The sequence below is a fragment of the Neophocaena asiaeorientalis genome, unplaced genomic scaffold (assembly GCF_003031525.2).
Source record: "Neophocaena asiaeorientalis asiaeorientalis breed wild unplaced genomic scaffold, Neophocaena_asiaeorientalis_V1.1 scaffold150, whole genome shotgun sequence".
NCBI classification, from domain to species: domain Eukaryota; kingdom Metazoa; phylum Chordata; class Mammalia; order Artiodactyla; family Phocoenidae; genus Neophocaena; species Neophocaena asiaeorientalis.
Genome location: NW_020176571.1, coordinates 10602104 through 10627363, shown reverse-complemented (window position 1 = coordinate 10627363; position 25260 = coordinate 10602104). Strand labels below are relative to the sequence as shown.

Below are 25260 nucleotides of genomic sequence, written 5' to 3'. Positions count from 1 at the left end.
AATTCTCTGTGTCTTCTAGGCTTTTTTTTTTCTTTGAACAAACTAAAAACCAGATGTTGTTTTTCTTATTACAAGGTCACTCCACTCACAGGGCTCTAAGGCTAAGAGAATGTGACACGATGGGAACATAAAGGTATTCACACCAGTCTGAAAGTAACTGAGAAAGTTTCACAAAGTTTCAAACAGTTTCACACATGTTTGAGTTTGGCCATGAAAGCAAAGTAGGATTTTTCTCATTCGCTCTTTTTTCTCTAGTAATAATAAAAGAGATGGAAAAGACAGGCATTGACCAAATCATGAAGTTTATATAGCTTTTATATAAGGAGTTTGAAATTACCCTAAAAGTATTGGGTTGGCCAAAAAGTTTGTTCAATTCTAACTAAAAATAAAGGACAAATTTTTCATTTTCACCAAGAATTTTATTGAACAGTGTATTCACTAACCAAACTAACTTTTTGGCCAACCAATAATAGTGATCTAATGAAAGAGAGGAACACAATCAAATAAAAGAGATTTAAGTTATTGAGAGATCATTCAGAAAATGAGGGGAGTACGTTAGGTAGAATCAAGAAGGCTTAGGAAGCAAATGGATAAAGTCTTTATCAAACATATAATTAGACCTCTAGGTTTTTGGCTTCCAGCAATGGTGGTGCTATTCCCTGGACAAAGAATATTAAAAGAATCAGATTTCAACTGGAAAATTAATTGTAAAATGGAATTTGTTACACTTGAAGCAAATAAATTAAACTAGTAGGCTTTTAGATTCAGAGTTATTTGGTTGCTGAGTGATAGCATGAACAATTGCTAGGATTTTGATCAATTATGTACTGGAAATTGTTATATCATGGTGTTAAACTGGTCCATCTTATCTCTATTCCCAGTCTATAAGTCCCTTATGGGCAAGTGCAAAATTTTCTACTTATTTTATCTCCCTCCTCAGCACTTCACACAATGCTGCTCTCAGAGTGGTTCTCTATAATTCTAAATTCTGTGAAGTTAAGAACCTATGAAGTTAAGAGATCATTCTAGTCACCATCATTCTCAACTTTCTCTGTAACTAAAAGAAATTTAAACTTTAAGAGAATGTTTTACTAAGCAGTTTATCAAAGCTAATCAAAATCTTTAGAATTTAAATAATATGCTAACCTGGAGAGCATGTCTCATTTTGTGATACAACTTCAGACTCATCCTTTTCACCCGAAATATCCTCTTCATCAGAGAGGACCAAAAAGGCTTCTTTTGGCAAACTCTCACTACTTTCTTGTTTAGATGGTGAACCAAAAGAACCTTCCATCTTTTCTTCCAAATCTGGATTTGTCTCATCAATTGGAAGGAGAGAAGCTTTAGAAAAGCAAGTAAGTTCATCTTCAGCAGGTGCAAGCTTTTCCAAAATAGGAATGATTTCATCTGTCTCCATAGAATCTGTATTTTCTAAGACATTCTCATTTTTGTCATCTTTTATAACATTTTCACTAATGGTTTCTGCAAGGTCTGCAGAATTTTCTTCTTCAGTCTTTTCACTTTGGTCAATCTCAATACTGCTAGATATAGCTTCCTCTCCAAGAGCAGATTCTGTGATAGCATCTTCTTCTATCTTCTTTTCAGGAGACACATCTGAACAAATAATTGTATCATCTGTTTCTAGAGCTTCTGCATCAACATCAACATTACTATCAGCTTTATTTTTCTCATCAAATGGGAAAATTTGATCTAACTTCTCATCACCTCCATTTTTTTCAAGAAAATCATCACCTTTATTGCTACTAGGCTCTGTACTATCAGTTTCAGGAACTGGTTCACAAACTGGTACAGAATTTGGTTCAAAGGTGGGATCAAAGACTGACTCAGAAGTTGGTTCATCAGAAATTGGTTCATCGGAGGCTGGATCACCAGAGGCCGGATCACCAGAAGTTGGATCACCAGAAGCCAGATCACCAGAGCCTGGATCATCAGAGGCCAGTGATTCAAAAGCATGATCACCAGAGGCTGGATCATCAGATGCTGAACCACTGGAGACCAGTTCAGTGGAGACCGATTCACCAGGGACTGGCTCAACAGGGACTGGTTCATTGGAGACCAGTTCATCAGAGACTGGCTCACTGGAGACCGGTTCACTGGAGACCATTTCACTGGAGACCAGTTCACCAGAGGCAAGATCACCGGAGACAGGATCAACAGAAGCAGGATCACCAGAGGTGGGATCACCAGACGTTACTGCTTCAGAGGCCAAGTCTCCAGAGGCAGAATCTCCAGATACCAGACCTCTAGCAGCTAGTGCACCAGAGGCTGTGTCAGCGGAAGATGGTTCAGCAGTCAGTTTAGAGGCTAGTTCAGGAGTTATATTATTAGAAGACACAGGTTCACACTTTAAATCATCATCCTGCTTGTTTTTTACATTAACGTTTAAGGTAGACGGTGTTTCTTTCCATTCTGATTTACTTTTTTCGGGGTCAAAACAAAGCTCTTCAATGCCATTCACCTCGTCCTTGTCACTAATATAATCCATATTTTCCAAAGGCGAGGTTGGGTCCAAGTCTCCATTTTCATGGTTGCCATTTAACAGCTTGACATCAGTTTTCAACAGTTCTTCTTTGACCTTGTACACTGCTTCAAGTTGTTGACGATCACTCACTCGCATTGTTTTTCGAGCCTTAAAGACTTTTTTCTGAGGTTCTTCTATACTATCCATTTTGAATCTGTAAAAAGAGAAAGAGAAAGTTTAACAATTGAAACCGAAGCCACCTAATTACAGACGTACTGCAAACTGATCTTATAAGCAAGCAGCCCTTTATGTAATTTTGAAATAATTACATATAGAAAGCATAATGATCCTTGCTGTGTGTTAATTTTCACATTTACTGAATTTATATAATATAAAATTGATAGCAGATACAGTTCACAGGAGATCAATTACTAGGCAGTATTAGGAAAAAAGTGACTAATTTCTAGTTTTCATTCTCAGTAAGCTAATGGATTCACAGAGTCCGGAGGAGATAGCATTAAAAAAAATACATGAAGTAAAAAAGTAGCTGTCAAAGGAAAGATAAAATTATAAGAGAATGAAAGCGGTAGGGGAATTGGAGAGAGGTATAGAGATAAGGGGAAAAAAAGAAGGGAGAATTAAGGAACATAAGGAAAGATTACATTTGCAACCAGGAATATCTAAATTAACAACTGTAAACACATTAATAAGAGATTACTATCAAGAAAGTGAAAAGACACAATAGAAGGAAATACAGTCAACCCTTGAACAACAGAGGTTTGAACTTCATGGGTCCTCTTAAACTTGGAATTTTTTCAATAAATACATACTACAGTACTACCTGAACCACAGTTGGTTTAATCTGTGGATGCCAAGGGACAACTATAAAGTTATACGAGGATTTTCAACTGTGTGGAAGGTCGGCCCCCCCTTAACCCCCACATTTTTCAAGGGTCAACTGTATTTACAAATCATACATTTGCAAATAATGTATCTGATAAGAGACTTGCATCTGGAAAATATAGAATATAAAATATTGTTGCAGTTGAAAAGTAACAACAAAAAAACCAATTTAAAAATGGGCAAAGGACTTGAACAGACATTTCTCTAAAAGATACACAAAAAAAAAAAAAAAAAAAAAAAAAAAAAAAGATACACAAATAGCCAATAAGCAAGAAACATGAAAAGATGCTTAACATCATTTAGTCACCAGAGAAATGTAAATCAAAACCAAAATGAGACAACAGCTCACACACACCAGGATGGCTATATCAAAGAAAATAATGAATGTTGGCAAGAATGTGGGCAAATTGAAACTCTCCTGCAATGGCAATGGGATTGTAAAATGGTGCAACTGCTTTGGGAAAACAGTCTGGCAGGTCCTCAACATGCTAAACATTAATCATTCATTTTTAATCTTTCCCTTTTTTTGTAAGTGTATGCATGTAAAGCTATAAATTTCCCTCTAAGTGCTGTTTTAGCTGCATCTTACATTTTAATGTGTCATATTTTTCATTGTTATTCTATTAAAATATTTCCTAATTTCCATTGTGATTTCTTCTTTCATCTGTGAGTTACTTAAAAGTATGTTTCTTTAAAAGGTAATACACTATGACCATGTGAAGCTCATTAAAAAAAATACAAGGTCAATTTCATATTAAAAAATTAAGCAACATAGATTTACGAGTGAGACACGAAGCATTATAGCTTAATATTATAGGCCCAACCAAGATGTCCACTTGATAAAAATACATTAGAGCCCTAAGCCCTAATTCCTCAAATTGTGACCTTATTTGAATAGGGTCTTTGCAGAGATAATCAAGTTATTAGGGTGGGCCCTAATTCTGCATGATCAGTGGCCTTATAAAAAGGGGAAAATCTGGACACACACACACACACACACACACACACACACACACACACACACGGGAGAACGCTGTGTGAAAAATGGAGTTAGCCACAAGCCACAGCTGGGAGAGAGGTGTGGAACAGACCCTTCCTTAGCTTCTCAGTGGGGGCATGGCCCTGTCAACACCTTGATTTCAGACTTCTAACTTCCAGAAATGTAAGACAATACATTTCTGTTATTTAAGAAAAAACATTTTTTTCAAGCAGTGTGATTTACCACAAAAACAGAATATAGGATGAAAATAAACAACAGATCACCTCAACAGACACATAATATTCATTCATTTGACAAAATTCAACACTGACTCATAGTTAAACTCTCAGAAATCTAACAGAAGGAAATAACGCAAATCTAATAAGATTATCTACACAGAAAACTGCAGATATCATACTTAATGGTAAAATAAGATCAGAACTAAGATAAGGATACTCTCTATCATTGTTTCTGTGTTAACATCTGGTCAGTGCAGTAAGGCAAACAAAAGACTTGGTCCTAGAGAAAGACAATGTTCCCAGTCTATAGTGGAATAAAACAAACGTCCTGTAAGGACTAAGATATACAGAATCAAGAATATTAATTTTACATTGGATATTCACTTAATATCACCATTACCAGTAGGAATGATGTTAGGATATACTTGCTTTGGTTGGAGCAGGGAAAAAAGCAGCCTCGGAAGTCTGGGAACTTATCTAAGGCTCAAAGCTCAGTGTTGTTATAAACTGATTTGATGCTTATAGCTAAAGCATGTTGGACATAAAGCGACTTCACCATTCAAATTAGACAACGTCACTGTGCAACCCAGCATCCCGTAAAATACTAAACATCTCCCTCTCTGACATCTCTCACTTTTTTATCAATTGCAGCTTTATCCTCGCTGTAGTTTGTCCTCCCTATAGATAACAGTTGCTGAGATACACAAGCATAGAATTGCCCCTGCTTTCTGATAGCACCTAATACAGAGTAAGGCTCTACTGCCTCAACCCCCACCCCCAAAACCCCAACTATACTATAACTGAATCTTTTACCAGGTTTTTTTCTAACATCCTCCTACTGATATGCCTCGCTGTTTCCCCATGGTGAACATTCTCTCTCACTGCAACAAATAATAAACCCAACTTGTTCAATTACAGGTGTGTTCTTGGTGTTCCACTGTTCCTCTAGCTGAAAGGCAAAAAACTATGGCCCAGCCTATTTGCTGGAGGCCAATAAAGCCCGAGAACCAACCATTTTGTCACAGTACTTCTAGACTGTGGCATAAAATCTGCATTCATTCTCTTACTTTAAGCCAATTACTTATATTTCTTGGTCTTTCTAGGTTTTTAATTTAAATTATGGAGCTGAGTGAAACAATTTACAGAAATTACCTTAAAATTGAGAAGAAACGTCAACGCAAAATTATCATAGGCACTATTTTAAGGGTTATTAACTGCAGCTAAAATTTAAACTTCAAAATTTTTCCCATCTACCATCCATTTGAAACTCACACTAACTGAAAAATTTTCTGCAAAGATAAAATGCAAATTTTTTAGTCACTTTTCCTTGCTGACTCCAAACATACAAAAGGATTAAATTTACAGTACAAGGAGTATGGTTACCCTTTAAATATTTTCAAATACTGAACTGCAATTCTTTTGAACTTTGACCTCATAACAGCCACATTTCTCAACCATTATGCATAAGTGGCAGTTATTGCCAGTCGCAGTAAAAGCAAACACTCCTCTTTTTTAAAAAAAGTATATTTTCATAATTTTTAGTAATCCCATTAAGAACACGAACTCTGCAAACAGAAACATGGATTTGAATTCTAGCTCTCCGATATACTATGTGACAGACGACAAGTTACCTAGCCTTTCAATGTTTAGTTTCAGCCACCTTAAAAAGGGAATATCAGTACCTGACACAGAGGTTGTAATAATGATTAAATGAGATTCTATACATTAAGCACCTAGAAGGTAGTAAGCACTCAATAAATGTTATTATCATAATTGTCTATGTATATTCACAATGGCTTTAGGCATAAACTAGAGAATCTGAAACAAATTTCTCTTAAATACTTCTGGGATTTTTTGTATATGAATTAGAAAATCCAACACGCAAACACCACGTTCAATGTTAATAGCCACCACCAAGTAACATTTAATAAAAATAAATGTTATCGAAGCAAGCTGGTTTTATCAACAAAACTGCCATTCAATTCAGTACACTAAAGGACTACCTATACAAAGAATTACAGAATAACTACCACCTATACCCACAAGGGTGCACACTACAGCCATTTACAAGATTTTTTATGGGTTCTAAGTATAATGAATAACAGACAAAGCAATAAGGAAGTAGCATGAACAACCGTAGCATGAACAACCAGTTCAAACTAGTTCAGCCATATCTATGCAAACCAATCAGCAGTTAAGTTTTTAAAAATCTATTTTGCATGAGCAATGTATATTTAAGAAAGACACACATTAGAGAAGGGTGTGTTTACCTGAAAACAAGTCTCCATGACTGTACTACCGGAACAAAACATTTCTAAAGATCATTTTAAATACTATCATCTGGAACTGAGACGCCATTCACAAAACTATTTGACAAAAGAAATACTACTTTTTTAGGTGGCAACACTAGAATCATGAAGCTCTCACAAGACTGTAATTTATTTTCACAGGAAAAAGCATTTATATTTTACAGCAGAAAATGTCTGCCATATCTAGAAGTAAATGTGTAAAACGTGATGAACTACTTTCTCCTGAAAACATTTTTTCATGAGAAAGACAGTAAGAAAAAAGTGCTTTTAGGTCCTTACTCTACATATTCAGATTCAAGAACTCTAGGGAAATACTATCACTATAAAAAAAAAAAAGAATCTTTTTCTACAGCATTAACAAGGATTTCACCTTTACTTAAGGAATTTACATTTAAATAACCAAGAAGGATGTGTTATCTGCAAATAAGTCTCTATGGCTTGGAATTTTTTTTTTGAAATTTGTGTAAATTATTTTTAAGTAAAGCCCAATGAGCCTCTTCTTCTTTAAGTGAAACCATTATTTTCTTCTCTGCTTCATCCCCCTCCACCCACTCCCTTCACACTCTTCTTTCTAGCAAAGAGATTATAGCTATGAAACAACAAAGAGAAGTATTACCAAAAGCTGCAATGTCTTAGCCTAGTCTGCCTGCTCAAAACGCTCAAGAATTTAAGTGGCTATTCAAGAGCTGGTCACACACTCAGCCAATCAGTAGCCAGCATTCTGATTCCTGCCCAGCAACAGGAGACAGACAATAAGGTCAGAAAAACATAGTTAAAACCTGGATTCACAACACTTCAGAGAGGTTCTTTGTCTGATAAAAGTAATCTAGAACATAATTGCAAAGAATTCTAAGTGCATAATATACATTAAATATATCATATAAATAAATTAAAATAAGATAAAAGGTATAAATCTTATTTATTTTCATTTAAAGAATGTTTCCAGAAATATAAATCCATTCCCCACCTGGGGAATCAGTCAAACATGGACAATGCATAACACGAACATACTTTTCTACACAATGGGTTAGAATCTGCAAAATTCAAATGTAAATTTCTTTTTAAAATTCCATAGTCCTTAATGTTTATAAAACATTTATACTAAAAATCCAGCAAAACCTTAAATCCAAACAACTAACAAGATTATTTTCACACTCACCTACCTCTATTGTTACAGATTTCCAATTCCAAAAATTAATTGTGTTCTGGACCCAAAAAAGGTTTACTATGGATAGCATTATAAAGTGTTTTGTTGTCTACTGCACTGAACTGATTTAGTTTGATTCATCTAATGAAATTAAAATGTGAATCTTGATAACCTGTATTAAGTGTTGTAAGTACAATTACTACATTATTTTCTCCTTAACTGCCCTTGGCAGCAGGTTACAAAAAGGTTATGAGCTCTCCCCTTTTGAAGAAATAAAGCAAATGTGTATATTACATAGTAAATACTCATGTAAACTAAAGGCAAATTTTTCCTATATTACATCATTCTACAGTCCTTTAAATGTAAAATTATAAAATAAAAATAGGAAATCTGTCATCAGAATTTTTTTTCTCAAATTTACTACCTATAAAATTTTCTTAGTAATAAACAAGTTTTTTAAATAAACGTCATGTTTTTCTCCTTCAATTACAGATAAACCCTGTAATTTTTCAAACACACCCAAGAGGGAGCTTGCTGCAGCCATACTCTTAGTTTATATAGTCTCCCCATAGGAAAAATAAATCAGCAGCTGCTTGAATGCTTCAGTCCTGTGAGAGAACTGAAATTCACTGTCTGATTGGCTCAAAGCCGTAGTTGCCTAAACCAATCAGACATCAGCATCACGTACCTTGCCCGGCAACAAGGGAAGCAGATGAGGGCAAGTGCTCTACCAAGAATCCAAACGGTGTGAAATTAAAGGTGAATGATGAAATTGACACATATTCGTAATATACCCCCAGATTCTTTGCTTCAATAACAGGTCTATGGTGGGGTTTTTCTGAGTAAATAAACAAGGATCTATACTACTGCTTTCCAAGAACTGCCTTAACTAACAAAACAATAGTACGTACCAGGACTGTTGGGTCAAAACACGCGCACACACATAAACACTATGTTAACTCAAAGTATGGATACTTGATGAAGTGTATTTAAAAATAAAACTTTAGCAAAAATTTGCAAAATGTTAAGCAAAGCTACTTAAGTGGACTTGACACTTCTATCTTTGACACAGTTACTCCAATTAAATTCATGCTGTTAACTGACATTAGTATAACATTATTCTGAATAATGGGATGCTGAAAATAATTTTTATTCAGATCTGAGTTTGTTAAATGGCTTAAATAAATATTAGTCAATAGGCTTGACTAATAATGGCTTACTCCTAAAGAATCACTTTATGCTGAGGATTCCTAGCCTCTGTAGAGGCTCTGCTACTGAGTTCTTTAAGAATCCCATTGTCAGTTGAGAACTGTGTGATTTTACTTTGCACTCCTAAATTTTACTTGAGAATTCTGCAATAGTCCTGGCAATAAAACCATAAAGAATAATCAGTGTGTTGCACGGTAAATGTTAATAGTCTGCGTATGTTTACTGCCCATTAATGAAGACTGGTGAAACTGCTAGTGCAGTGATTCATCCTCTTGATACTTATCTGCTCAAATTTAGTATAGAGACTTGCTAAATTTTTCTCTTAAATACTGGATATCTTGTCATCTCTGTCAATAATTATTTTTCTAAAACTGTAGTAAAACAAAATCACTACTTCTGTTAAAAATCCCACAAAGATTTTCATCTTGTTTCCAAACTTCTCTCTCCCAGCCACTCACAAAGCACTGGCAATATTTACTTGAGGATCCAGAGTCCCTTATAGTTCACAATTCTTCATTTCTACTATGCTATGGTTCTTCTCTCACATGCATAAAAACACTGTCAATAGCTATCCTACCACACTTTAAAAAACATTAATTGGTGAAATCTGTTCCTTACCTAATACTCACAAATTCAGTAAAGTATTGAATGTTCATAATATTTGACACAACAAATAACCCCTTCTGCCTGTCATCAAGCTAATGATATAAAAATATGTAATGGAATATCCCCTAGGAAACAGGGAGTTTGCTTTACCAACAATTCCTTGGACAAAGCAGGAGCAAATCAATATTGGTTATGCACATCAAACCAGAATGGTCACTACTGTCTAACTTGTTGCATTCACTGATATTGATCTTTTGAGAAATTCTAAGGTAGTCTACATGAAAAAATGCAAGATACCTTAAAATCACTTCTCCAAGTGCATTCTGGGGATCATTCTGTTATACAGGCAAAGTCAAATTAATTGACCTGATCCAACAAATGCAATTTTAGAACACACTTACCAAATTACACCCCCTGAGAAAATTAGCCAGTTATCCATCAGAGCCCTACCCACTAGCTTATCTCACTCACCAAATCCCACCAGCAATGAGTAAAGTTACAGAAGGCCATGTATTTTATTTCCTCAGGAATTTAAGAACCACTTGTCCAAAATTTTTCACACTTTACCTGGGTGAATTACAACACCCAGAATGATTTAAGGACAAGTTGAAAGATGTAAATCCTTCAAATGCCGGGAAATAGCTTTTACTTTCCTTATTGACCCAACCTAAGTTGAAAGAACGGAGAGCTTACTTTCTGTGTCAGTCAGCTTTCACTAGGTGATAATGCAGTATGAAAAAAAAATTTCATTGGCTAATAACTAAGATTCTTCTTCATTCTAAGTCATAGGCTGAAGGAGCAGCAACTGTTCCCCCACCCCCTGCAATTCTAGGTCTTGTGGCAGAGAGAAAATCCACAATGACAGAACCATACAGTATACAATGGTTTTAAAGCTTTTTCTTAGACATAGTACTTACTTTCTTAGACATAGCACTACTTTCACTCACATTCCATTGGCTAAAGCCAAGTTAGACATTAAGAGGGTAGAGAAGAAAAAAGCTCTCATGGGGAAAGACTTCACGTCACATGGCAAAAGGCAGGGATATATAATCTTACCAGAACAAGAATAACAGTGAGCTATATAATCTACCACACCTCAAAAATACATAATTATAAAAGCTTAGCACAACAAAGATTTCTAAACTAACAAAACTGAATCTACTCCATGTTCCAGCATTACCATAACAGTTGTCATAGGATAAATCACCCAAACTCTCTAGATTTCACGTCACTCAACTGTAAAACTGAGGTTAGACCAGATGGTGGCTAAGTTTGATTCTAGCTCAAATTTTGTATTATTTTACTAATGTCTAGCTATACTGATGCTCTTTTATAATTAATTTTTCATTATGAAATACAGTGAACATGCAAGATATAAAGCCTGATATAATGAACACATGTGTACACATTATCCAGATAAATTAAAAACAAAGCCCTCTGTGTAACACTACCAGATAGCACGCTCCTCCTTCCCCATCCCCAGCTCCTTAACACAAAGATAAGCATACTCTGCATTTGATGTTTATTATTCCCAGGCATACCTTATACTTTTTCTATAAATTCCCCTTTTCATTAATGAAACAACACGCCTTAAAGGGATAAAAGGAACTGACATTTATCAAGGGGTAATTATGTCAGGCCCCAAACCAAGGCATATTCTTTTCCCATTTATTTAAGTGACAAGTTATACAAATTCAACTTTACATCTGAATTAATACATCAATAACCATGCTGCTATCATTCATCTCATTACACAGATAATAATTAACTTAGTAAGGTCAACAAACACCCAATTTCAGCATGGAGTTGTCTCCACTGCATATGAACATTTCTTATGCATTTCATCCTTTAAATTTTGCAACCAGGGAGTGTTCTAGCGTTCAAAATGCAAAGCGATAAACTATACTGTATTTGCCACAATTTTCTTCTCTATCTCTTTGAAAATGGAAGAGTCATTTAATATAATTGCTAAGGCCCATCCACACGGTAAATGAGTTCTGACAGTACACACTCAATTTTACCACCCTGCAGACTGGTTCATATATTAGCTCCAACAGTATTACCAAGAGGTTCTTAAACATTCAAGTATTTTTTAAAAGTAACTTTTCATTAAGTCATCCAAGCAAATAACAACAGAACTCACTCAACAAACCACAGAGTTTCCTCAATCTGATACAGAGCATCTAAGAAAAACCCACAGCTAACATCATACTTGATAGTGAAAGACAGAAAGCCTTCACCCTAAGATCAAAAACAAGACAAAATGTCTGCTCATACCACTTCTATTTGGCACTGACTAGAGGTTCTAGCCAGGACAATTAGGCAAGAAAACGAAATAAAGGTCATGCACCTTGAAAACAAAAAAGTGAAACTACCTCAACTTGCAGATGATAAAATCCTGTACATAGAAAATCCTAAGGAATCCACTAAAAATTGTATTAGAACCAGTAAATGAGTCTAGAAGGTTGCAAGATATAAGATCAAGATATTAAAAAATCTGTTGTAGGGCTTCCCTGGTGGCGCAGTGGTTGAGAGTCCACCTGCCGATGCAAGGGACACGGGTTCGTGCCCCGGTCCAGGAAGATCCCACATGCCGCGGAGCGGCTGGGCCCATGAGCCATGGCCGCTGAGCCTGCGCGTCCGGAGCCTGTGCTCCGCAACGGGAGAGGCCACAGAAGTGAGAGGCCCGCGTACCACAAAAAAAATAAAATAAAAAATAAAAATCTGTTGTATTTGTATATACTTGCAATGAACAATTTAAGAATGAAATTAAGAAAACAATTCCATTTACAATAGCATCAAAAATAATAAATTTAATAAAATGTACAAAACTTAATACTCTGAAAAACTACAAAACATTGAAGAAATTAAAGAAGACCTAAATAAGCAGAAAGATAACTTAACCTCTTGAATCAAAAGTCTTAATATTAACATGTCACTACTCTCGAAACTGATCTACTGATTCAAGGCAAAGCCTTGGCTAGGGTTGAGGGTTGGGGAAGAAATGAGGAATGGCTGCTAAAGCGTACAGGATTTCTTTATAATGTAATAAAAATGTTCTAAAATTAATTGTGGTGATGGTTGCACAAGTGTGTGAATATTTCAAAAACCACTGAGTTATATACTTTAAACGGGTGAATTGTATGGTATGTGAATTACATCTCAATAAACCTGTTTTTTTTAAATAGCAAACTAGAGTTGAGTATTTTTTCATTTATTTTTAACCTATGACTTTTACTGAGTCACACTTTCATGATGGACAAAACAACTATACCAAAAGAACTGAGTACAGGTTCCTACTTTAGGGAATTTACATTTCTAGGCCAACAAGTATACATGTAATTATACTAGAGATAAAGGGCAATATACAGAAAATAACAGCAATCTTGTTCTCCATGTGTTCATCTTAGATAAGCCAATTACTTTTTTCCCCTTTCCTAAATGGGACATAATTCTATGATGTTTATCTCACAGGATGGTAATAATGGGCATGAGATACTCATATGAGATAAACGAACAGAACAAATTTTATCAACAAAAACAGTACCGAGCACGGTGCAAATGAACACTCCAGGTACATATACGAATAAAGTCTTCCACACACGGAAAATGCAATTAACCATCTTTACCAAAAGGACTAGGAAGTCTTAAGTGAAGCAGGAGCATTTCCTTTTATTATAAACTGGCACTATAATCAAAAGGCCTTACACGTAATTAATGATAATATTTATAAATGAGGTATACTTACTGAGCTTTCTGGAGTTACATAAAGTTTTGTCACATTTTATTAATACTGTCTTTATTCAATATGAAGTGTCTTGCCACTGTATTTACCAGTACTTTACATGTATCTTTCTAGAAATAATTATTAGAGGAGGTAATGGGGGGATGGGTAAAACAGGTGAAAGGGATCAAGAGGTACAAACTACAAGTTATAAAATAAATAAGTCACAGGGAAGTAATGTCACAGCACAGAGAATACAGTCAATAATATTTTAATAACTTTGGTGTGTAACATATAATATCGAATCATGTTTTATACCTGAAATATATAAAATTGTAAGTCAACTATACTTCAATTTTTTAAAAAAAGAAATAATTAGTATAAATTGACTGAAATACCTATGTTTAATGATACACTTTGGCACATCTCATCATGTATTTAGTATAAGATTAATACATTTTAAGTGCCCAAGCTTCGTCGTCAGAAAACATCTTAAAATATGCTGGTATCATTATGACGTACTTCAGAGGTCATTTAACAAAAGAACAAAAAATAAAGTAAGTAACCTGGAATAATATTTATGAGCTACACAGTGTCTGGCATATAGTATACACTTAGTAAATACTGACTAAAAGAATAATAGGCTATATACATACAACTAAAATCAAAAATAATTCTTAAGCGAAAAAACTAAATTATTCTTTATAAAGCAAAGGTAGTAATCTAGAATATTTCTGACAGAATTGCAAACTAACATGCTGGCATGTTCAAATACAGCAGGTTTACATACAAAGGTCAACCTTCCTTTGAGGAGTCAGAATGCTTATTTACTAACAAAAAGTAACATATGCCTACTTACACAAAATGCTGCCTCTGACAGGCTGCAATACAAAGCACCATTAAAATTAATCTAATCTGACATGAGAGACATTTTTCAAGGCTCATAAATCTTGTTTAGATAGTTGATTTTACATTTCAAAAACTAAAATACCGTTTTGAAAGAAATCTACTTTTGCTTATTACTACATAATGATGAAAATCCTCTAAAATAATAAACATACCCCAAAGGAAAACCCCTGCAGCCATCTTATCAGTTCTCTCACTGCAACAGAAACTGAAATACAATTTGCATAGTCACTGTGGTTGGCTAAAGAAAGCAGGTTCATGTAACCAATCAGAAAGCTAGAAATTGGGCAATCATAAGGGGAGAAATTTTTAATCTGCCCGGCAACAGCCTAAAAATAGAAACAATATGCTAGTATGAATCCCAGAATAGATGTGACTAAAAGAACAAAACCACCAGCAAAAACCCTTTACTTTCTTGGGGAAAAAAGATGCACCTTGCATTTAATCATCTAGAATATTAAACTTGCAACTTTTTCTTACTAAGTGGCAGTTAAAGAAAAATGGATGCTAAGCTAAATTAATGGGCCACTTTCAAGTTACATGCCATTATCCATATTATTTTACTTATATACATATGTGTGTGCATGTACATGTATATTTAAGCATTCTTTTGTCAGGAGAAAAATTAAGCACTTTAATCATAGTTCTTACATCTCTAAACCTCTAAAAATCTCTCAAATCTGAACACCACTGCATTTTTTCTTATCACTTTTCCCCTGCAATCATTTGAGAATCTTACTTAAGGGTAAAAGACTATTTACTGTGTATTAAAAATACAAAGATTAAATAATTTATCAGAGCAGATCTCTAAATAGGGTGGGGATTATGCCTTATTTATTTTTGACACAAACTTGTTCCAACATACAGTAGTGTCTTCCATATGGTAGACATTCAATAATTGTTTCCTCAATCAAACTAAAACAATTCCTGTCAGTGAGGAAAACAAACCATCTTATTGTATATGTCAAGTAAAAGTTAAACATGTAAATACATAATCTGTAAAATACTGCTATCTTTGGTTTTTCAATTTTGTCAATTTGTGGGATAATATTAAAGTTGACAACACTTGACTTTTCTTATTCTGTCACTCAAATAAAAGAATGTTTTTCATCATTCTAACTTTCCAACCTAAGTATGCTTAGTATGCATGTTTCCTTGTACGTAACAAATTTACTTTGGATAAATTTTAATTCCTAAAGATGGCAAACAATGTGCAGTCTAATGTAATAACTATGAAGATTATGGGCTACTGAGGAATGACCAAATTTAAAAATAAATAAATAAAAAGAAAGTAAAGAGAAAAGGAAAAAGAACTTTTCAATTCCAAAAATTTAAATTATAGCTGCTGAAATGAAAGGCTGGTTAGACAATCAAACCATATTAAAACAAATGCTATTTATCAAATTTCATGTTCTATACATTTCTTACATCAAACCCTCCATCAGTATGTTTTAGTGATGTAGTAAATTAACTTGAAAATGTTTTCTTTGGTCAAAAAATGAATTCATATATTTGATACTAGGAAAGTCTTAAAAAGTTCATTATGAAAATTACATGTAAAGGACTTATTTTAATAAAGCTTAGAAACAATGTCTCTAAAACATATAAGAACGCAGAACAGTTTTAAGTAACAAAAAGAGCTCCTGTGAAGGATGAAGAAACATCAAATGAGCAATCTATTGAGTAGCATATCCTTTTAATCTAGACATTTAAAGATAGCTAGATTTTAAAATTAAGCTTAACCATGCCTTTTTTTTTTTTAACCATGCCTTTTTAAAAACATAAATACTATTATTTTAAACATTCGTCTGAATGAAAAGTAACAGCTTATTGTCTTCACTTTTCTTAACGTTGTATTCACGTGACTTCGATATACAGATCTAACTACAACTGTATTCACATCTTTAAGATAACTTAAATACTATATGTACATAGATCTTGTTTACTTATTTGAACAAATAAACTATGATCCTCATCACAAAGGAAAGCAGTATGAATTAACCTATGAGTTACAATTAGTGGGGAGAATATAACAAATGGGTCAAAATTTGATAACAAGGCACAAAAAGTGGGAAAAAGTATTTTATAATTCCAGATATGTAAGTCAAATATCCCTTTAGATATACATCTCAGCACTTCATATTTTCTTAGGTATTATTTAAAGCAGTTATAATACTTTTTAGTTTTACTTACACTAGCCAGTTTCATTTCAAGAGAACAGAAAAAGCATGAGGTTTGCAGAATATTATTCAAAGTAAACATTTTATCACACACCAATAGGAATTTTGGGGGGATTGAATAATCAATGGCACCTTAGTGTTAAAAATTAGTACAGCAACTAAAATGCCCTGGACAAGTTTAGATGCATTCCAGAAACATCACCCTCCATCTCTCCATTCTCTGCCCCATCTGTAGACCCTCCCCTCCAACAACCCACAGGAATTTAAAATGTCAGCTGAGAACCAGATGTTCTTGTGGCCCTAGCCTATGGGTACAGAAGTCTAACTTTAATAACAAATATAACTAAACTAAAAGAAGAAACCTAATCTTCTTTCATATCCCAGAGGAAACTCAAATTCTTCTTTGTACCTATAATTTTTCTCTTCTGTAGCAAAGCAATATTGCTAGTATGTTATCCCTTTGCAGCTCTAACTAAAATTCTATTTACCACAACTTTTTGAGCTGATCTTATCTGCAAATCTGTATCTTTCTTCAGTTAGAATTTCAGAAAAAAAAAGTTATGCTTTTGATAACAAGATCTCTCCTGGGCATACAACTCAGAATGGACCAGCACCCCCCGCCCCCCAGGGAGCAAAAAAAGAAAAATTACGTTCCCAGTCTGAAATCTTTCTGGCAAACTATACGTGAGAATATAATCTACTTGCTTCAGGCAAATGTTCCTAAAAAGTTAATACAGGTTGGGCTATCAGAAGCTACTATCAAAAGTTTGTGATGTATTTTAAGAAAATACAGAGTTCCTTTACCCAAAACCAAGGATTATCACTTTGTTTCCTCTTTCAGAACCTAATAAAATCTGCAGATCTCACCAAAAAACACTATACTTTGGAAACTCTCTTAGCTTCTCTCCTCTTAACCATCAGACCAAATGAGCTGATGTTTTCCACACATTCTATGAACATACAATTGATAACCACAAACATACTGAGATCTCATGTTCTTCTACTCTCATCTAAATCAGTTCATATTAGTTGTGCTTATTACTGAATTCAGTTGTATGTTTCTACTTTAAATTACAGAATACAATTAAACTTCGTATAAACTGATGAAACATGAATGCAAAAAAAAAAAAAAAGCTGTTAGATCTGTATCGGTAAGAGAATAATGCAGAAAAAACACAGATTGGAGAGATTTGGGTTAGGCAAATCATTTAAAATCTTCAGGTCTAAAGTTTTCCATCTGGAATAAATGGAAAACAAATTAGAAGACCTGCGAGAATACTTATATTTTGATTCTTAAATAAAATTTTAATAAATTCCACTCTGAAGTCCACTGCTCTACTGAGAAATGGCGAAGATAGCTTGGTGTATTCATGCATTTATCAAATGTCTACATGGTCACTATTAAAGGACAATTTTTAAGACACTAAAGAAACAATGTGATTAAAAGTATAAAAATATAGCCAAAATTTAAGTGTTACAACATGTAGATTTTAACATAAATGTGGGAAAAAAATATAGGCAGTAATACTATGTGTGGTCATCTTTCCACATGAATGACCATGAAACTTAGGAGAAGTACTCTATTTTCCATTAACTACCATCTCTCCAGTATAGACTATTCAATCCTAATAATCAAAAAAAGGCTTTCAGATGTGTGATTACAAATAAGACCTCTACAGAGCCCTTACTGTCTTCCTGATAGGGTTAGTACACCCAAGTTTTATGAGCCAGATTTCTAAAAACTGACCCTGCATAAAGAATAACTCAAATTTAAATGGGAGGGAAAAAAAGAGTATGCCTTTCTTACCAATCTCAATTTCAATTGCACTTCTGCTCATAACCCTATTTATAATTCAGTTAGTTACATCCACAAGACTTCACAAGTAGTTGCTTAGAAACAGCAACACGCTGAGTTCAGGGCTACTGGAGATCTGGCTGGCTGCCACATAAAAACATTTAACTGAGCCTAGAGCCTCCAGAATTTTAAAAAGAAGAAAGGAAAGAAAGGGGGGAAAAAAGGAGGTGGGGGATAAAAAAAGCCCAAAGAAATACAATGATAAATGCAAGCTCTTTTCAAGGGTTCACAAATTCAGAATCGAAGACCTTATTTTGGTATTTTCAAATATTTGTTATATTTCTCTAGGAAATTTTTTATCATCTTTTAAATGTTGGAATAAAGAGTCTGAAGCTATTCTACTGGAGAACAGAAGAAATGTGATTAGCCACCTCACTGTTAATGGCATAACAACTGACTCAATAATATACTGTGCAAAGAATAGCCCCAGTCTGTAGGAAAATGACTGAGACTTCCTACGCTAGATCTTGAAGGCCCAGAGACAAAAAACTATAGATTCTCATCAAAGCACTCTATCCCTGTAGGCCTGGTTAAATACTAAATGAGTAATGTTCTACCCCAAACTGCACTGTTTTTCCATTTTAAACACTTCTAATAATTAAAAACTTAAGCATATTCAGAAATGTATTAACAACCTAAAAATTAACTGTCATTTTTCAACAGAACCTAAAAAGGCACTGAATATATTTCAAGACTCATTTACTGATAAAAATGAAAATTAAGAACATAAAGACTGCTCCTTTAGCTGACAGTGGCTACTTCAAACCAACAGGAAACTTCACATTTAGTAGTAAAACACCATAGGCATTTCCACTAAAGGCAAAAACAAAAGTGTAATACTATATTCACACATTTATTGTTCTAGAAATCCTGACCAAAGCAGTAAGAGTTCAAACAAAAAAGATATAAAGAAGAAAACATTTAATTCAGAACAGCAAGAAAAAAAGGTATCTAGAAACATTAACATATAAGAAAAAGATTCGTGAAGCTATGAAAATATGTGAAATATTAGAACTATGTTGGGTATATGACTCAATGTAGAAAAATATCAAAGGCACAGAAAAGTACTACAAGTAACCACACGTTTTGAGAAATACGCGAAAGATAAAAAACATAGTGGGGTTGCACTCCGGCCCTTCCCAGCTGGACCTTCCTTCCCTCCTCTGCTCGCCCTGTCTTCTGGGAGTGCTGATCTGCCGATCTTCAGATCTTCCGTGCACACCAGGCACTGCACTCAGTCAGGGTGCCTCGCACGTGCTGGTGGGCTGCAGGTGGCCAGCTCCAGGCTGCGCCACCGAATAGCTGGGGCTCGCGGCCCGGGGTTGGGAGGCGGGTCTACTGCACAGCGCAGTGGTAGAGGAGCCGCTCCCAGTTAAAAAAAAAAAAAATAGCGTAGTGGTATGGAATTAGTTCCCAGAATAAAAAAGAACATCTACTAGTGAATAAAAAGGACAAAAAATTCAAAAGAAAAGTAAAACAAGAATCAAACAAGTAACTCATTAAAATAAGTTAGAAAAAATGTTCAACTTCAAAATAATCAGGGAAAGACAAAACAAAGAGAAAATACATTTTTTCTTTTACGTCAGATTGGCAATTACTTATTGTTAGCAATAATGTACAGCAATGAGTAGCACCATACACTGCTGGTAGAAGACTTCACTGTCATAACTATTTTCAGGGGCAAATAAGCAGGAACTGTGCATCACTTTGACACACCAAAGACACTTTGAGATGTATCTTAAATACACTAATAATATGTTTTAAAAAGGTAATGTATCAGGATACCTACTGCTGCACTGTGCTAGCAAACAATCAAATTTAACAGCCATCGCTAATAGTTAAAAAAAAAAAAAACTTCAGCATCCACAGTAAAGAATAAAGAACACTGGGCTTCCCTGGTGGCGCAGTGGTTTAGAGTCCACTTGCCGACGCAGGGGACACAGGTTCGTGCCCCGGTCCGGGAAGGTCCTACATGCCGCGGAGTGGCTGGGCCCGTGAGCCATGGCCGCTGGGCCTGCGCATCCGGAGCCTGTGCTCCGCGGCGGGAGAGGCCACAACAGTGAGAGGCCCACGTACCACAAAAAAAAAAAAAAAAAAAAAAAAAAAAAATTTTTTTTCACGTCCCAAAAAAAAAAAAAAAAAAAAAAAAAAAGAACACTAAGAAAAGTAAAGAATGCGGTAGATCTCTTTTAAAGGCATGAATATTAAGTGTACAAGCAGCTACAGAATTCACAGTACTTAACAGTACAAACACTGAAACCAGATATACCTCTTTGAATATGGTATGATCACTTCCTTGTTAAGTTACCTGTCCAAGATACTTATTCTCTCCTTGCCTCAGTATCCTCATCTACGAAATTGAGACTATTATAATGCCTGTCCTCATAAAAATGTCTCAGACATATAAGTAGTCAATAAGTGTTTCCAGTTTTTATGCAATTATGTTTTAAAATGCAAAATAATATACTTCTAAACATTTATATATCTCAATATATAATCTCTGAAATATCTCAAGTGATATTTCAAAGTCTGGAAGGATAAATGCCAAACTAGTTACAGCAGTTCACTTAGGGAGAAGACAGTAGAATATATAGACTTTCACTTAGACTTGCTATATCAGTTTCAATTTTAAAATGAAAACACATTCATGTGATTTTTACCTTAACAGTTAAGCTCATTCCACTTCCCCCAATCTCTTTAATGCTAATGCTAAACCAGGGCAGCAGTGACATTTATGAATGTGGAAAGGGTAGTGACCCACACAAACCCAGAAGAGACAGGGAAGGAAGGCTACCATTCAAAACACAAATTCCCAGCACATGCCATGAGCAGCAAGTACCACCTCCTTCACAATCACTTGGGTCAGCATCTACCCAACATAAAATAGGAAAACTCAAACACAAAAATGAGTACAATCAATTAAAAATTCAGCGTGGGGGGGTGGGTAAGGATTATACAAAGGAAAAACAGAAAGAAAGGAGGCATAGGGGATACACCCAGAAGCAACAACTTTCCCCAAAGAGGATTTATAGAAAAAAAGAACTGAGAAAAAAAGGAGAGAAGAAAAAAATTCACAGATTCCCCCTCCCAAAAAAAAGTTTTCCATAGAAAAGGCCTACTAATTACCAAAATAGACTAAATTAAAGTAAGAAAAAAAAAAGTTTTTAACACTCAGACATACTGTGTTAAGATTTCAGAAAACCAATATGAATAAATACTAATATCTTAGAGTTTTTTAAAAAATCATTTTTAACTACAAAGGAATAAGAATTAAACTGACATCAGACTTGTCATCAGCAATACTGAATGCTAAAAGAAACAACAATATCCTCAAAGTTCAGGGGAAAAGTTATTTTTAGCCTAGAATCCTATTGCCAGAAAATCAACAAGGATAGAAAAACTAAAGGTATTACTTCTGAGCAAAGTCTGAGGAAACAGATTATTGCTAACATAATTATATAAAGATATACTACAGACTCAAGACAGCAAAAGGCCCTAGGAAGAAACTCAGATAAGGGAAACAGCAATGCTCCATAAAACAAGTAAAACTCATGGGCAGACCGAAATAACTGAGGACCCACCATCTTTAAAACAAATATTCTGGAATCAAAATCCAAGATAATTACAAAATGGGAGTTAATGGACTTAGAGATTGTGGAATATGGAACAAAAATTAAAAAAACTATCATCTAAAAATAACTTAGGTTTCAAGCTGGGTTTTAAAATATAAATATCATCAAATATGTGCTATAAAAAAGAGACATACCTTAAAAGAGCATAAAACGTTGAGAACTAAGAGGTGAAAAATGATACATGAGGCAAATGCTAACCAAAAATACAAAAAAAAAAGTTAAGTATACATATAAAGCCTATATGTAACATATTAAAAAAAAAGTTCAAATTGAAGATCAAGTAATGGGACAAAAAAGATATTTCTAATTAATAAATGGTACGATCCACTAGAAACATTATCTTTGATGTATCTAAATAATATCGCTTCGAATAACATAAAGAAAAAACACGTTTTTAAAAATTCAGGAAAAGACTAATAAATCCACAAAGACACACCTTTTTCTAAAATCTACAGATAAAAACAAAAGTAATATTTAAAAATGCATTTCTCAATTAACATGCTAGAAAAACAGAAAAATAAATAGAATTGTATATCAAAAAACCCAGAATATGAATTTTTTATGAACAAAACCAACATACATTAATATTGACTGTGCATGTGGTGACAAGGAAATCATAAATTCCAAGACCACCCCCCCAAAAAAATTCCCACAAGGCCACATTCTCTGGCCATAACATAATACATTTAGATAATAATGAAATGAGAGGGCAAGTTATCTCCTTATAAATTAAAAAAAAAAGAAAAACAAAACAACTTTGGATTAAGGAGGAAATCAGTGGTAAAAATAATAAAAACGACAAAGTATTAACAAAATACAACCCAGGGAATTCAACTAAAATGATACTCTGGAGAAAACCTTAAATGCACGTATTAATAAAAAAGCACAAACTCAAAAATGCTAGTAAAAGTTATAAACCCAAAGCAAGTAATTACAATAAAAATGGAAAATTATCACGGGAAACTCAATAAAACAGCAAGCAATCAATGAAACCAAAAGCCAGTTCTTTGAAAAGACCACTAAAAGGGGGAAAATATAGCAAGGAGAATCTAAAGAAAGCATAATAAACAATACTAGAAATCATGAAGAAAATATAACTACAAATATAAGGTAATACTCTTGGTTCAAATATTTAAGTATATTAAATGTTATCAATGGAATACATGAAAAAGACTGAGGGATTTTAACTTACCGCAAACTCAGTAAAATTCAACAGTGGGAGGAGGCTGCCAAAAATGTCAATGCAAAGTTAAACTGCAGAACAGAAGTACACAGTCAGAGGAAAGGGATATTTTTTAGTAATACATTTACTTATGAGCATCACAGATAAAGAGAGACTTTTAAGAACAGCAGGATAAACAAGTGGATGACCAGGCTAAAGAAGGACCTAGAACAATGTAGTGTATGAGGAAACGTTAGAAAACAGGATATTTAGCCTAGAAAACACAAGGGAATTTTAATGACTTTCTTTAAATAGTGCAGATCTGTCATGTAAAAAAGATAGATACACAGAGAAAGAGACAGACACAAGGTAGAGGGCAGGAACAAAACAATGAAAGGCCAATTTTGTCTCAAAATCTGCAAATGTTAATTTTTTTTCAGATATCCAGCAAAAGAAGGAACTGCCTTAAGAAATCAGAGCCTCTCTCTTCTGTCATTAGAAAGGTTGACGAAGAAACTAGATAATTACCTGTCAGAAATACCAAACAGTAGACTCCCATGCAAAGTGTGATGTTAGAACTACTAGATCACTTAGGCCCATTTCACTTTGAAGATTTCATAAGTCTACCCTGCTTGCTAAATAAATTTTGTTGCCTAAGAGGAACACAAAAACTAAAAATTCAAATTTTATCCCCCAGATTTTTGGATCACGCACACCCAACCTCAGCAGTCTCAAAGATTACACATCTTTATGCTCATGGCCTTTATTTTTTTGTCTTACCTGCTTCCTTTTAGGTTTATTTCTCTATAGACAGAATACTCCTCTGTCTTACTTTCCATCATCTTTCTCTTCCATGACCCCCAACTCTAATACCAATCAATAAACTCCTCTGTTTTTTGGTCTAACAACTCCTTGCCTCTTTACCTATATATATAAACCAGTCAGTCTATTTCCACCATCTTCCCAGCCCAATATACTCCTAAACAATGGCTCAAGAAAAGTCTGAAAGTATTTCCCAACCATGCTGTCCACACCAGGAGAACACATCCAACCTCATTCTTCCATCCAACCTCAAGCACATTAATCGAAATTGCTATATTTCTACTATCAGCATTTCTCCAATCCTAGTAAATTTGTTTACTTAGAGGAAATACACCCATAAACATACACTTTTATACTTCAACAGAACATACATTAAAACAATCATTTTAAAAATCCCAAGCAATATTGTCAAAGGGCGACAGGAAATAGTTCATGCCCCTGAAACATGAGTGTGCCTTCTATCACAGCTGGCCTCTAGATTTTTTTAAGTACTCAACTACACAGTAGTAACAAATGACGAGCTACCTTTCAGAATCTAGAGAACTGAAGTCCCACCTAAAACTAACACTTTCAGTTTGCAGAAAGAACCTGCTATTTAACTCCCAGAGAAGGCAAAGGCAGAGAACTGCCTAATCTAATGCATTTCCTCCACTTCTCTAAACTAGCCTCTCTAAACTACCACTAGAGTGGTAGCCTCTAAACTACCATCCTTCATTTCATCCAACTTCCTCACCTCCCCACTCTCATCCCCCTAAAATTATTATTAGATCAATCAGTAATATATTTTATCATTGGCCATACTGATATCAGTATGCATTTCTTTATAAACATAAATCTTCATATCTTTACAGTAACGATTATATATTCTTTATTTTATATAGTTTTTTATTTCAATGAGATTTTTTTGTATGCAATTTTTCAGACATACAAAAAAAAGAATATAACAAATGCCTATGTACCTTTCACCTACCTTAAGAAATAAAATATTAGATTCAATGGAATTTCTAATTAACACACTCATGTTAGTTTTAAATTCTTAAATTCACTTCGTAAAATGGTGATACATTTAAATATGTGGAAATGGAAACAATGAGGGTGGAAGGGA

At 34.3% G+C, this 25260-nt stretch overlaps 1 protein-coding gene across 3 annotated transcripts in view; it reads right to left on the bottom strand.

Annotated features, from left to right (window-relative positions):
* Positions 1 to 25260, bottom strand: part of ATF7IP (activating transcription factor 7 interacting protein) — a 123828-nt gene that overhangs the window by 71555 nt on the left and 27013 nt on the right. For all 3 annotated transcript variants that reach the window (XM_024733366.1, XM_024733364.1, XM_024733365.1), the window contains exon 2: positions 1147 to 2696. In XM_024733366.1, coding sequence (XP_024589134.1) covers positions 1147 to 2689 — 1543 coding nt within the window. In that variant the 5' untranslated portion in view covers positions 2690 to 2696. The remainder of the gene's footprint in view (positions 1 to 1146; positions 2697 to 25260) is intronic.